We start from the raw sequence: 14,713 nt of genomic DNA, 5'->3' as shown, positions 1-14,713 counted from the left end.
CACCATAACGGCGCTGGATCTCGTGCCGGAGCTTGTATCATGTTCAGCGGGGGAACTTCTAACTAAAAGCCTGTGATAACTCAACCCCTGGGTTGTTATATCTGACCCAGGATCTGGGTTACACAAAAACTACCCTAACATTGAGTTGTTATGTTTGACCCAGGAGCTGGGTTACACAAAAACTACCCAAACAATAAAATAATAACAAAAACATTTTTACCCAAAAGACTCAACCCAGGATTTGGGTAGAAAAATAACCCAATCATTTTTAAAGTTGAGCACAAAAACATGCTTAAATGTGTAGAAACATTTCCACAGAGGAAAGATTTTGAGTTGGAGTGACATTAGTGCGAGTAAACGATAAGAATTAGGCTTTTGGATTGAAATATCCCTTTACGGTAACATTATTCAAAGTAGGTCTTCAGTAAAGATGTATCAGCGATTACCATAATGAGGAAAACAGGGAAAGGCAGATGGTGAGGGCGAGTGATTCTGTGACAGCTGGAGTAAGTAACAGGCCATTTCTCAAATACAACTAATTTGGTTCTTTATTACACAACACACTGGAGTTTCCTAGGGGCAGAGAAATTATTAATGCATGCAATAAATATTATATATTGTTCTATTAAGCTTCATGAACACCAACATTTGTTTCAACAGCGCTAGCGTTGTTCTTAAATGTGCAAGTGAAGGAAAGTAGTCGAATTTAACTGGGAATACTTTAAAAGTTGGACTGATTGAATTGGAAACACTTTATTTTGATGGTCTCCTTTACTCATTCTTTTGACTATAAGTAACGTTTCACCTACATGTAAAATTACTCTCATTTGAGTATTAGTATTAGTATTAGTAGGCTGTTTGCTTATATTTTTCTGACTATACGTAACTTTGCAACTACATGTCAACTTATTCTACTAACCCGAACCCTTAACAGTCTACTAATACTCTAATGAGAGTTAGATGACATGTAGGTGCAACGGTATAGTCAACAGAATGTTTAAAGGGGACCATCAAAATAAAGTGTAACCATTACATTGATGTCAAACAAACATGATTAATTTATACAATGGCATCCTAACCGAATACTTTTTTTTGGTGAGATGCTACATCCACACCAGTAGGTATCAGTATAAAGATCAAAACCACTGTCATATTGGGATGTGGAACATACAAATTATTTGCACATTTTAGTCTCTTGATTCTTGTGTTTTATTCAATGTAGGAAAAATGTGCCTCTATATCTGCATTTGTGTGATGTCCCGTGAAACAAAAGCCACAATAAAAGATATCAAAGACGTGTAGAGACAGCTAGAATATCACGATTGCTTCAGCGAATGCTTTTTATCTCATTGTTACTTTTGTTACCACTGTCACTTAGGTTTAGTGTAGGTGGTGTTATTTTGAAATGTGATCTAGCATTAACCTTAAAGTGCCACTTACTGGACATTTCATTTCTAAAGTACCACGATATGTACAAGCAACATTATAAATGCTTGCCACATTGAACAAACTTTTAGCACCACTCACTGGACATTTCACTTTGAAAGTGCTTCAAATATCATTTTACAGAAACGTTGCAACAAGCACACTTTCCCAGTGAGCCTGGTTGGTTCGGTTATCTTATTAGGCCTTGTCCTGATGTGTTCTTCTGGTTTTGTGGCCTTGGTTAAAGCTACACTGTGTGATTTTTACCCCCATCTAGCGGTGAAAAGGTATATGACCATCCAGCGAATATTAGTTTCTGTTCCTCTCAATTCCGATTTCGTTTTAACTCCTACGGTGGCCAATGTAGTCCAAGATTAACATGGCTTCCAGTTCGACCTCGTCCATGAGTATTCCTTCAAGTGATGAGGTTACTTTAGAAAACTATTATAATTTGCAGTAATTTAATTTGTCAGTTAACATATAGGTTATGACATCTATGTAAAATGAATAATAGTTGTATGTTTTCGTTATTTTTTTACCATTTCATTGCTAACATCAGCTATCAGGTAATTTTCATGATTCTTTGATGAATAAAAAAATAAAAATAAAAGCATTTATTTAAAAACGAAATATTTTGTAACATTACACACGTTTTAATGTCACCATTGATAACTTTAATGCATCCTTACTGAAAAAAAATTCTGACTAACCAACACATTTTTGAACGGCAGTGTACATGAAGAAGGTTATTATTTATTGCAATATAAACACTGTCAGAGTGATCAACAAGGTATCTCTTCATTTACTAGTCGAAGACGGAGCAACTTTCTGCTCTTATGTTTACTCCGTGCACTGTCAAGGTCTTCATCATGTTTGTCGTGGTACCGGTCTTTGCAGCAATTATTTTACCGCAAATACTGCATCGCGCGCTGTTGGAATCGAGCCTGGAAAATGTACCCACAGTTTTGATCGATTTTTCCACATCTTTAAGGTATTATGTGTGTTTGCTCGCGTCTCATATGAATATGTGCGCGGAGAGTTTGTGTGTGTGTGCTCGCGTCTTATATGAATATGCGCGCGGAGAGTTTGTGTGTGTGTGTGTGCTCGCGTCTCATTTGTCTTGTTGATTTGCCTGTTGCGTTGCCGTCTTAATTCTCTTTTTCGCTTCCTTGGCGACTCCGATACATATCCTCGAGAATAAGAGTGATCCTCCATCAGCAACAGACTTTCAAAAAGGCTTTCAGGTTTTTATATAGCAGTCTCAAGCAATCCCCCTCTTCACATTCGACACGCACCGTGGCACCCATCGAAAACGCGAAAGGCGAAGCTTGAATTAACGGGTATGTCCCTCTTTGGCTAATGTACTTTCAAGATGGAGGGGCAACATGGCGACCGGCATTCGAACCCCTCACCCGTATGTATTTTCAATGGCATATTATACACTCACGAGAATACTTTATTACTTGAACGAAGTAAATATACATTATTGAGCACATATATTTTTGAAAAAACTAAGTGTTTTTAGCTAAGAATAAACTGAAAAAGTTACACAGTGTAGCTTTAAGAAGTCGACGATGCTTTATAAGTGCTGCAGAGTCACTGTGTTTACACTCTTCAGGAAGTAAACCTGTGGATAACTTAGCTGACTGTGCTCATTAAACTGGGGCAGAAGGAAGTATTCTAACACCACACAGCTTTAAAACTATTCAGAAGAGCAGGCTATTTCAAAAAGGACATTTGAATTTCTATCTGAAATGGGTTCCTGGATGCTTTTGCTCTCCTCGAGTGCAGCTCTTTGAACCCAGCTGTAGAAACATGCAGTTCTCTCTCAGCCCTGCGTCCAGGATCCCTGTCTTCTGCATCACAGCTCCAGGCTTGATAAAGATGGAAGGTGTCCTACAAGCCTGTTACGCCGCACTACGCATCTCGATATGCTAGGCTGATAATCTGACACTGATAGCCATCAAACTGTCACCACTGGGGAGAGAAAACACTAGCATGAGCACCTTATTTTCCACATAAATAACCTCTCCTCCACAGCGGCATCAAACCAAAACTGGCTTTGTAATTAATTTCTCTGTGTAAGTCTTGAAAGTTGAGATGGACGTTTCACCTTCAGATCTCTGCGTAGTTGCATGTTCTGCTCTCAAATAACTGAAAATGGTAGATTATCACTTCATGCAAAGACATAACACAGATACTCTAGTCAAAGACGAGTCCTAGAGACCACCAATGCATGATGGAGACATGACTTCTTTTAAAGAAAACGCACAAAGAGATTTTGCTTAAAGGAATAGTTAACTTAAAACTGGAAATTATGTAATTATTTATGGTTCTCAAATATTTTCTTAAGAACATCTTAAAATGATGGGTTTATTGTTATCGGGTTATATCTTGCTGAAAACCAACTAACAGAACAACATAACACACACATAACAATGATCGATCATGAAAACAGTGATTGGCCATGATTGAACGTGTCAAATCGGGACCTTGTTTTCAATATTGCAATTGTTGCAGCATAATTTTCGTCATCCCTCATAGCCCGTTTTTTTGCTCCGTCTACAGATTCCCGTAATTATCATAATAAGCATGCAACTGTCTGACCAAAGTTTAGCTCTCATTTTTAATGTGTTGTGTCATGTTCAAACAAGCTATTTTTAATATAGGAATTAGAGCTGGTCTCAAGATTCGGCAGTCTGTTGCATTTCTTTGCGCTCCATCTATCTTGCCCTCTCTCTAGTGTGTGAAAGCGTCCTGTCTCTGTGTGTGTTTTAGTGTTTAGTGTGTGATCACATGTGCACACCTATACGTGCTGCTGAAAATTGAGCCATAACAACTTTAAAATAAAAAACGAGGTCCCAATTTCACACATTTTTGTAGAGTTGTTACTGAATTTCAAGTTCAGAAGAAAGTAACGCAATTAAGACGATCATTGTTTTCACGATCGATCATCGATGCCACTTCAGAAAACTCCTGCATCTCTAGGAGTTGTGTTTCTAGAGTTCTGTTGTAAAGCTTAATTGCGAGAATTCATTTGAAACAGCTTCATAATTTTTTAAAAACATATTACCTTTGGGGATTTATCATCCTTTTAATTTTAGGTTATTTTAGGCTATTAATTATAATTTTTAAGATTCTTTTTCATCATTTCCATTCCTCTTATTTTTTAGGAGTAAAAAAATTATGTTCTTAAGAAAATAGCAGTTATTAAGTATTTTATTCTTAATAATGTTAATGAATCTTCTCAGATGTTGTACCTGAGAAAACAGACCCTGGTAATCTCACACATGCCTTTTATAGAGTTTCAGGATATAATTATATAAAATGTAATTCAGGAGATATTCTCACAGCTCTGATATACGTACGATACTTAAGTCTGCTATCAAAATTGCACTCAAGAAACACAAAATCTTTAAACTATCAGAGCTATCCACATTCATTTGATTGCTCTATTCTCTCACTGTAACACTCGTCTCATTTGTTTCTATTTTTATTTCACACAATGAATTTTAGGAGAAACGTCTGTGACAATATTGATACTTGATTATTTCTGAGAGCCTCTGAGCAATATACATTTGCTCTGGAGTGAGTTGGAAGAATTAATACCTTTCATATCCTGTAATTATCTCTAGTTCAAGTGGAGTTCCTGAACATTTATGACTTTTCTGACCCTGCTCTAAATGAGCGAATTTCCATACTGGTTTCGGTGATTATTGCTGGTTTGATACTGATCCAGTGCACAGCTATGCAAAACATGTCTGTCAACCAGGATGGTCTTTCAGGAGCAGCGGAACAGTTAAGACACCTTGTGTGGAAACAAACACATCAACATCTATAAAACAGCACATGACTCTTTCGACAGAGTGTTTTTAGGGGCTTTTGCAAGCGGCATTGCCTTCTTACGGCTATGGAGACCAGCAGACATTCTGCTATCAATTCGCAGCACATTTCAGTAAGCTATAAAAGTGGGGTTGAACTTATGATAAAACCAGCATGAATCAACATTTATGTAGATGAGATTTGCACACCCCTCATCTGTTCCCCTTAGAAATCCTCTTAAGTCTTCCAAGATAAATCTCAGCAGTTCAGCATTGGTTCCTTCCCACCAGAACACTGGACAGCAACTAGAAAACAAATAAAACCATCAATAATATTCATCAAAGTTAACTTCTGGTAATGGCTAACAAGTAGTTTCGTTAGATCCTTGAAGACTCCCTGAAATGTGTAAAGAAAGGAATAGCAAAAATAAAATAAAATAATGTGAGCATGTGCCCTATTCATGTTTCGATAAAGCTTGTCATTTAAATTCCTTGTGATATGAAATCAAAGCCACACTCATTTCACAGAGTCTTTCTTGTATGATATTGATCAGTTTTGTAGGAAAGCCCACTGTGGTCAGAGCGATTGGGGATGTTGGATGATAAACGACAGGAAGATGTCCACTACTTCACTAATTTCCTCTGTGCAGTTCTGGTGCTCGGCTGCAAGCAAGCGTTCCCTGTGGATGCAGAAATGGATGTATTGTGCTAGCATTGATTATGTAACTGCTGTGTGATAAATATATCACAGCTTCCGAGAGCGGATACTATCGAGTGCGGTGGCATACGTGAGTCTGATGCGAGCGATCGGGTCACAGGGTATTGTTCAGCTGAGAACTGAGCCGGTGCCAGTCCCTGCACCGATGCCAGCTGCAAACATGCGGCTCTTCTGGCCAGGCTGGTTTCATCTGATGGAAAACCCAAATCATGGGAATCTTTAAAGTCAGCATGAAACGGACAGCTCAGTCTCATTAGAAAAACTGACCCGTGGCAACATTTTGCAAAATAAGTTGGCGTCATGGATTTTTCACGACAGTTTCAAAGTGAAACGTTAGAGGCGCTAAAAGCATGTTTAGTTTTTTCAGGAACGGATGAACGTGAATATGGCAATGTTTTATTACGTTGGAGTTTGTATGCATCAGCGCAGTTCTGAATTGAAATATCTGGAGTGTCGCTAAAAGCTCAATGCTTCATTTTAAAATAATGTATACACTAAACCCTAAACCTACCCAATAGTGTTAACAAAAGCAAATGTGACATAAAAATGCATATTATAACCACAGCATTTTAGCTTTTTTTTCACAGGATTCGTACCCGACGCAATTCTGTATCAGCTGAGCTACCGAGCAAGCTTAATATGTCAGTAAAGCTGAACATATCGAGCTGATTAAATGATGAAAAGTTATATATTAATATATTCGTTCACAAATCATGCACTATGGTAAAAAAGTGTTTTGAGGTAATAACAGAATTGTGTAAGGAGCCTATAGCTTTATTAATCCATAATCTTCCCCGGTAATCATAATTGTGTGTGAAAACGATTACCGTATTTTCCGGACTATAAGTCACACTTTTATTCATAGTTTGGCTGGTCCTGCGACTTATAGTCAGGTGCGACTTATATATGTTTTTCCTCTTCATGACGCATTTTTTTGACTGATACGACTTATACTACAGAGCGACTTATAGTCCGGAAAATACGGTAAAAGTGCTTGCTGTTTTACTGCCTCTAGTGTTCATTTGTGTTAGAAACTGCAGTGATATGTACATATTGGTATGTATTTTGCGTTTTGCAAAAATGTTGTTTCTTTAAAAGCAAATATATTCCTTTGCTTTGAACTTTGAGCGTTGTAACTTTGCAGATGTTGTTTATGATCAAACAGCAACATTACGCACTAACTACAGTTAGAAAAGTGAAATCATACTCAACCACCTCTTTAAGTCCATACATTAGTTATATGGCAATGACTCGACTCATTTTAAAACTGAAAAGTTTTGCATATGTCTGATCAAATGCAACATGCAACATGATGGAAAAAAATATGATATGGGAGGAAACGTTTTGTCAATGCTTTTGCGTTCTCTCATAAATGTTTTGCGTTCCTCTGAGAAACTTTATGTAAATATGAAATAATGCTAATTTTTGCGAGGGAACGCAAAGTTTCTTGGGGGAAACTTGCACAAGAGAATGCAAAACCATAGAAATATATTTTCCCATCACACTTTCCCTTTAGGATATATACAGTAAAAATACAGTAAAAATAATAAACATGTATTAATTTTCAAGACTAAAATGGTGTAAAAGTACTGAGCAGAATCCAAAGGAATTGTTGTAAAGGAAGGAGACTGGGACAAACACAAATGTTTTTTTCCCCCCTGACATCTAGTCACAAACTATCTTAAATTGCATATATATATAATCCATGGCTAGGTGTGCATTAAATGATTCAGTGCACAAAATGCATTGCACCATAGTCACTTGCCAACACAGACTAAACAGTCATTGATATTTCCATACGACTGAACGGTTAAAATATTCAAATAAAATAAGTTATTAGTTATTTATTAAATTATTATATTTCCAGCCAATCAGAATCTTGAGTATAATGTCTGTCTTAACAGATAAAGTAAGAAAGAGATGGTGAATTCGAACGGTCAGTCTGTAAATTGTACATGTCATTTGAAACCACATATAGACAGAGACTAAATGGCTATGGAAAAATCCAGATGTGTCAAGTGCTCGAGAGATCTTGATGAGAAACTGACATATCCCATTTGGAAATGATTCATCATATCATACAAACCCCAGTTTATCACTGTCAGAGTTTGCCCTATGAGTTACGAGATGGATGATGGATATTTACTGTGTGAATGCTCTTCCTGAGGGAGAGTTTGTTGTTACCTGTCCGTTGTCTGTGTCTTATAGAGAATGTCAGGTGATGACCTCCTGTGACCTTACGTTTGTTTTCATGCAGTAATCAATATTACTGGTTCTGTTCCACGTGTAGATCTGCTTCTAGATCGAGATTAAGCATTCATAGTGAAAATGCACGTTATGCAATTGTTGCAAATCAAAAGTTAGGTTTTTTAAAATATTTTGTATATGATCTAAAATCTATACGTTGGAACTTTACGGCATCTTAAAGCTGCATGTGAGAAAATACAAATCAGGTAAATTGATGGATGGACTGGCTCTTCAATACTTTGAAAACAAATTGTGAAACACATTGATTATGTACCTGAAGTTATGCATTATGTCATACATTGTCATATCAGGCACTTGAGCCAATGATGTAACCATGAATAGCACTGGTAGTAAACATTGAAACCTAAAACCTCAGACACATTTTTTAAAATGAAACACACAGTTCCTCAAAAGTAACAATGAAAAGAGATATTTTGTTCATATTATAGTAAATCCACAAGGGGAGGTTGTTTGATTTTTTTTATTTTATCTTTCTCTTTTGTAAAAGACAGAGATTTGCATCTCAATTTCTGGCTTCTTTTTACAGAAAATGCTTTAAGGCATTTGTTCCAACCACTCTCTATTCATTTATCTGCAACTATTTTTACCTTTCACAATCCAGTTTACATTAGAATTTACTTTTTTTTTTATTACATTTTATTTTGATAGCCCACTTTAGATATTTCACTAACTATTGGCCTAAGTAACTCTACAACTACATGTCAACTGACTCTCATTAGAGTATTAGTAGACTGTTAGGTTAGGGTTAAGGTTAGTCGAATATGTTGAGATGTACTTGCAAAGTTTTTTAAACGCTGTCGGTGGAAATCTCATATATCCATTTTTCATAAATCATTACTATTGGTCACCCTTTACGCTTATGGGTGTGTTTTGCAAATATTTTGCCACTGAAAAGTATTAAAAAGAGCTTGTGACTGAACCTCGTAATTCTATTAGCTCCTCAAACTGTCAGTCAAACCTCATGAGTCCACCCACCTCTATCATGAATGAAGTTTACGCACAGTTTGCAGCGTCTCTGCTTGTTTGCAATGCAAAGGTGAATGAAGAACTGATTTTTTTCATTGGTAAAGCACATTTCTTTACTTAAGAATCACTAGATATAAAGGCTAATAATGTATTTGAGGAGCGGAGAAGGGTGTCACAAGGGAGTTTTCAACAGACACAGCCTGTGTGTAGCACTTGGTCTTTAATAATACTGTATGAGATTGTGGCCAAATGACAGAAAAAAAAAGCGTCCATAGCTACAGTAAACTTTATAACCTGTAAGTTGATAAATGTATTGCTCTTAACTTCTTAAAGCTTATTTTTTTCTTTCAATCTAAGAAAACTAGTATTGTCGTTGAAACAACAACTATCAATAATACTTGCTCTTGTCCTACACCTTTTAATATCCAACAGTAGAGAGTTGTGTGTGTCGGTGAAACGGTTTTATTTGCACTGTCTTGAGGGATCATTTAAATGATGGAGCCTCCAGTGAGTGTAAGTAAAACACTGAATCGAGCTCTAGTCTGACATATGGTGAGTCAACAGGGCCAAACTGCTGACCGACCCGAGCAAAACACTTCAATCTCTCCATGCTGTGCTTCACTGCTCCCCAGGGCTTGATTGATTGATGCGCCAGCCAATCAGAACACATCAGTCCCCAACACTAAAGGCATGCATTTATATACAGCCTGTCAAGCACACTCACAAAGGGAAAGCGCTCTAAAACATTCCTTCTGTAAGGAGCTTGGATATATATATATATATCTATTATACACTCGAATGGGTTGAGTCGAAGCAAGCGCTAATTTTCTTTTCCCCTTCCAACTTCTGACATTACACTGTTCTTTGACTTTCACCGCACTAAACCTACATACTTTGATGCCATATTTTGCAGTTTTTTGTATTTATGATGGTATTTCTACACCTAAGTTTGCACTACACTATTTGTTCAAATGTGTTAAATTGTATTTATTTCCCACATGCCTTTGTGAAAATAACTCTACTTGCAGATAATACATTATTAATTAAATAAAAGGCCACTTAAGAAAGTAAATTTTTATGACTACAGTACATGTTAAATCATTGTTTTCAAGTGTTTGTTGTGCTGTTAGGAAGTACTTATATTTTGATGTGTTTACTATATAAAAAACATGTAGAATAGTTGATTATACTTTTAACTTGAGTGAGTTATTGCATTTAAAGTTCATATATTTGAAATGTACTAAATTGCAACTCTTGTTACAAATGTTCAATCACAAATATATTTATAAATACATGACAGAAATTACATTAAGTTATATTTTAGTTGAACATTAATGCTTTCAGTGTATTCGGCAGTACACTTTAACCACATAATTATGAAACTACATATACAGGCTCGCAAAAAAACTCTAAAGTTCAGATAAATGCATTTAATATAAATGTAAACTAATGCATTTTCATTTAATTGCACTTAATATACAATTAAGTATCTGAAAACATTACATTCAGTTCACACTGAAGCATGTTCTTTTAAAGTATATAATTTCTGAAATAAGCACTCTTTTTAAAAGTATGCTACTTCTTTTTCACTAGATTATCTACTTAACAAGGGATTATTTTCTTGTTATATGACAGAAATTGACAATAAACCAACTCTGCAAATTTAATTTACACTTATATTATGTTTGAATATTTTGTCACTAATCTTCTATATTGTATCTTCTATATACTATAATATAATATAGTATAATATAATATAATATAATATAATATAATATTATATTATATTAAAATTCAATGAGAGAACTAGAGCCCATACGGTGACAGGTTAATAATAATACTGTGTTTTTCTCTTTTTAGGGGGGATATTTGAATCCATCGAAAGTGGCCCATCAGGTGCTGAAGAACTTGCCTTTAAGTTTGCTTTAAATACAATCAACAGGAACAGAACTTTACTGCCAAACACCACACTTACATACGACATCCAGAGGATAAACATCCACGACAGCTTCGAGGCGTCCAGGAAAGGTAAAGCCGAGTCCTTCAGCGTCACACACAGATCTGCTCTGAGATATATGTGAGGAGGGACGTGGGCTTTAGATTGAATTCATTTAACCACAGGGGGACATCAGTAGCCGTCTGTGCGTATGCAGAGAGAATTGATTGGTTTTAGGTAATGAGTCAGAAGGGGTGATTCAGTGAACTACTGATACCCCTGAGACAGGTTTGCAGGCTGCAATCATATGTCATTTACACGCTGGGGAAACATCTGAATTCTCTTATAATCATTACACACTCCATTAGCCGCTGCCACTGGAACTTTTTTTTCCACGCCAGTTTATTTAAAGATTACAAAGATGCAATTAAAACACAGTGGCATTGCCACAATAATTATGGGTAATAAAAGCAAATGAGTTCAGAGTTTGGAATAAATATTATTTTGGGCAATGAAAGTCACACAATGCGGATTGGACATTCAAGTTAAAGGCACACTATGTAAGATTTTAGGATTCAAATATCAAAAAACCACTAGAAAATGTTAGGTTACACTTTATTTTAAGGTGTCAACTACATGTACTTACTATAGGGCTAGGGTTAGGATTAGGTTTTGGTTTAGGGTTAATTGCATGTAATTATGCATAATTTACTGTTATTACTATGGCAAGGACATGTAACTTATGTAACAAGGACACTGTAAAATAAAGTGTCACCAAATATTATATATTTTGTTGATTTGTGTACTTACATTATCCAAAATGTTTCTAAGAATGTTTAAATCAAGAGAAATAAGCAGTTTAACCAGGACACGGACCTATCAGTGTCATCATATTACTTGCGTTACCCTCGACTTCCGGTTTTATTTTGTAGAAACCATGGAAACATCAAAGACGCTTTAATATATTATGTGTTTTATTGGACAGGTTATCAAGTGTTTGGATACATTCATCGACAGAAAACGAATCATTGTTATACAGCTCAACACATGTGGGGTCCTATCTTGCACCCAGCGCAATTGACTTTGTTCACCGACGCATGTATCATTCCTATCTTGCACCCGCGCACAGCGGACTTTTCCCTCCACAGACGCACGTCGGTAAATTAGGGAATGAACTTGCGCTCGCGGGGCGGTTCGGCGGAAAGAGGAGCGTGTTCCGGCGCAAACGTTCCCTGGTGCTATTTTGCAGTTTCAGAAAACAATTCCGCCACTGACCAGGAAAAACCGAGTCTAAAGACAGTGGCGCCGCGCGTTAGTCATATGCTATTTTAAGGGCGCATGCTTGGCCATTATGTAGCGTGTGAACAACACACACTTTGATTCTCTAATATAAACAGACGCAGCAGTTTTCATTTGTGCAAATCATACATTATTACAAGGAAACATATTAACACACAAGGGAAATCATTGTTGTGTCCGTGAAGATGTGAAAAAATAGGCATAAATCTAGCTTACACATTTACCCAAATTATTATACGCCTGTTTAACCGAAGCTTATTTGTGTGGTTTCTCACATCCCCAATGTCACTTCTCTGTGTTTTACGGTCCTGACGAGAACGTCGGCCTCCTCGGCTGTGAACCGCTCCTGGCGTGCGCCGGCAAACCCGCCGTTATAATAGCAATCCGCCATGGAACAAGCGCGCCGGCTCTTAAAGGGAATGTGAGATGACGCTCTGATTGGTTTATTTCACGTTACGCCCAAACCACACCTATGAGTAATGAAGCGACTTCAGACCAACACATTTTAGATCCGAGATCCGCCCACAAAGTTACTTGCGTTTCGCGTTTGATACGTGCGTTTCATATCGTTAAAATAGGGCCCCCAGTCTTTTAGTTTAAATCTCGTTTTCTTGATTTACCGCGAGTACCATATTTTACCATGTCTAATATCGATCTAGCTCACTGCAGTGTAAGAAGTGTCTCATAGTAGCCGCATAGTAGCGAAATGCACAGTGTAGCATTATAACATAACTTTCAACTCACTCAAATATATCAAAACTGTTGGCCCACATATATGAGCGTAAGAAGCGGAGGAGGTCATAATAAATATAATAAAGCTCCACTGCTATCGAGCCGAAATCACGGCCTCATCAAGCTACGCCTTTGTTTTGAATAAGCAATCTCTAGCGGCGAAAATAACATAGTTTATTTCCATTGTTTGAAGGCACACAAATTAATTTTGTGGTGTCTCTCCAGCTGTTCCATTATATTATATTTTCATAACAATACTCAGTGTGCAGACTTTTCTGGATACATAGAGCCCAGAAAGTTAATAAAACTGTATTTTTCTCCTTTTTTTATTATTTCTGCTTGTAAAATATCAAATACAAAAAAGTTAAACAAAGGAAATAACCTAATTCATTTTTGTGCTCTCTCTCTCCAGCCAATCCATTATATTATATTTGTAGGTAACACTTTATTTTACAGTGTCCTTGTTACATATGTTACATGTACTTACCACAGTAAATTATGCATAATTACATGCAACTAACCCTCAACCAAATAATCCTCAGCCTGATCTCATAAAATTGCATCTCTATAGCACACATTGTGTTTATCGTGCAATTTATACGCGAAAATGAGTTTTTATGACTCGCAGTTTTCGTGTGCATTTGATACGCACTTTATTGCGTCAAATACACACGCACCCACACTACTAATCCTAACAAAACGTATAATAATCACAGACCCCACACCACTACTAAACCTACCTTAAGGCCGTGTGTCCACCACAGCGTCGGCTGAAAACGCCTAGCTGTGGGCGCTTGACAGCGTTTTGGCAGCGCAGCATTTTTTTCAGTTGAGACGCTTTGCTTGTTATGATACGGAATATCCACGAAAGTGTTACTAGCATCTCATTTCTCACATATTTTGTTTCTGTGTTGATTCTATATTAAAATGTCGACACATTTTATTTTCTCTGGCTCTTGTTTTAAATAATTTTGTTCCGTTATTATGCTTGTTGTTGTTGTCATCTGTTGACGTTATACAAGCAGAATGTGGCAGTTGGTCGGTGTGGTATTAGGCCCGCCCCCTCCTCCACTGTGATTGGACGGTTGGGTAAAAAGTGGCAGTGATGAGCGCGGCGTTTTACCCAAAGTTGAACATTCCTAAACTCTTGGCGACTGGTAAAAAATGACAAGCGCTTCAGCGTGAAAAAAAGGCTCAGCGCCTCACTCCCATTGAACTCCCAAAGGCTAAAAACGCAGCACTCCCATTGAAAACAATTTAAAAAATATGCCAGCTGTGTGAAATAACGCTTTGGTGGACACACGGCCTAAACCTACCCATGAGTATCCTATGCATGTAAAAACTCATTTTCGCGTATAAATTGCACGATAAACACAATGCGTGCTATAGAGACGCATTCAGTGTGACCGGGTTGTAACCCTATAGTAAGTACATGTAGTTCATTATTATTACTCAGCACTCAGATGTATAATTACACTGTAACAATGAAACCTTAAAATAAAGTGTAACCTGTTTTAAAACAATATTCAGTGTGCAGACTGCTCTGGA

At 36.9% G+C, this 14,713-nt stretch overlaps 1 protein-coding gene across 1 annotated transcript in view; it reads left to right on the top strand.

Annotated features, from left to right (window-relative positions):
* grik2 (glutamate receptor, ionotropic, kainate 2) overlaps positions 1-14,713 on the top strand; it is a 212,972-nt gene that overhangs the window by 52,093 nt on the left and 146,166 nt on the right. The window contains exon 2 of the mRNA XM_079625427.1: positions 11,059-11,226. Coding sequence (XP_079481553.1) covers positions 11,059-11,226 — 168 coding nt within the window. The remainder of the gene's footprint in view (positions 1-11,058; positions 11,227-14,713) is intronic.

This window comes from Phoxinus phoxinus (genome assembly GCF_949152265.1).
Source record: "Phoxinus phoxinus genome assembly, chromosome: 10".
Taxonomy (NCBI): Eukaryota; Metazoa; Chordata; class Actinopteri; order Cypriniformes; family Leuciscidae; genus Phoxinus; species Phoxinus phoxinus.
This window is presented reverse-complemented; position numbering and strand designations above follow the sequence as displayed.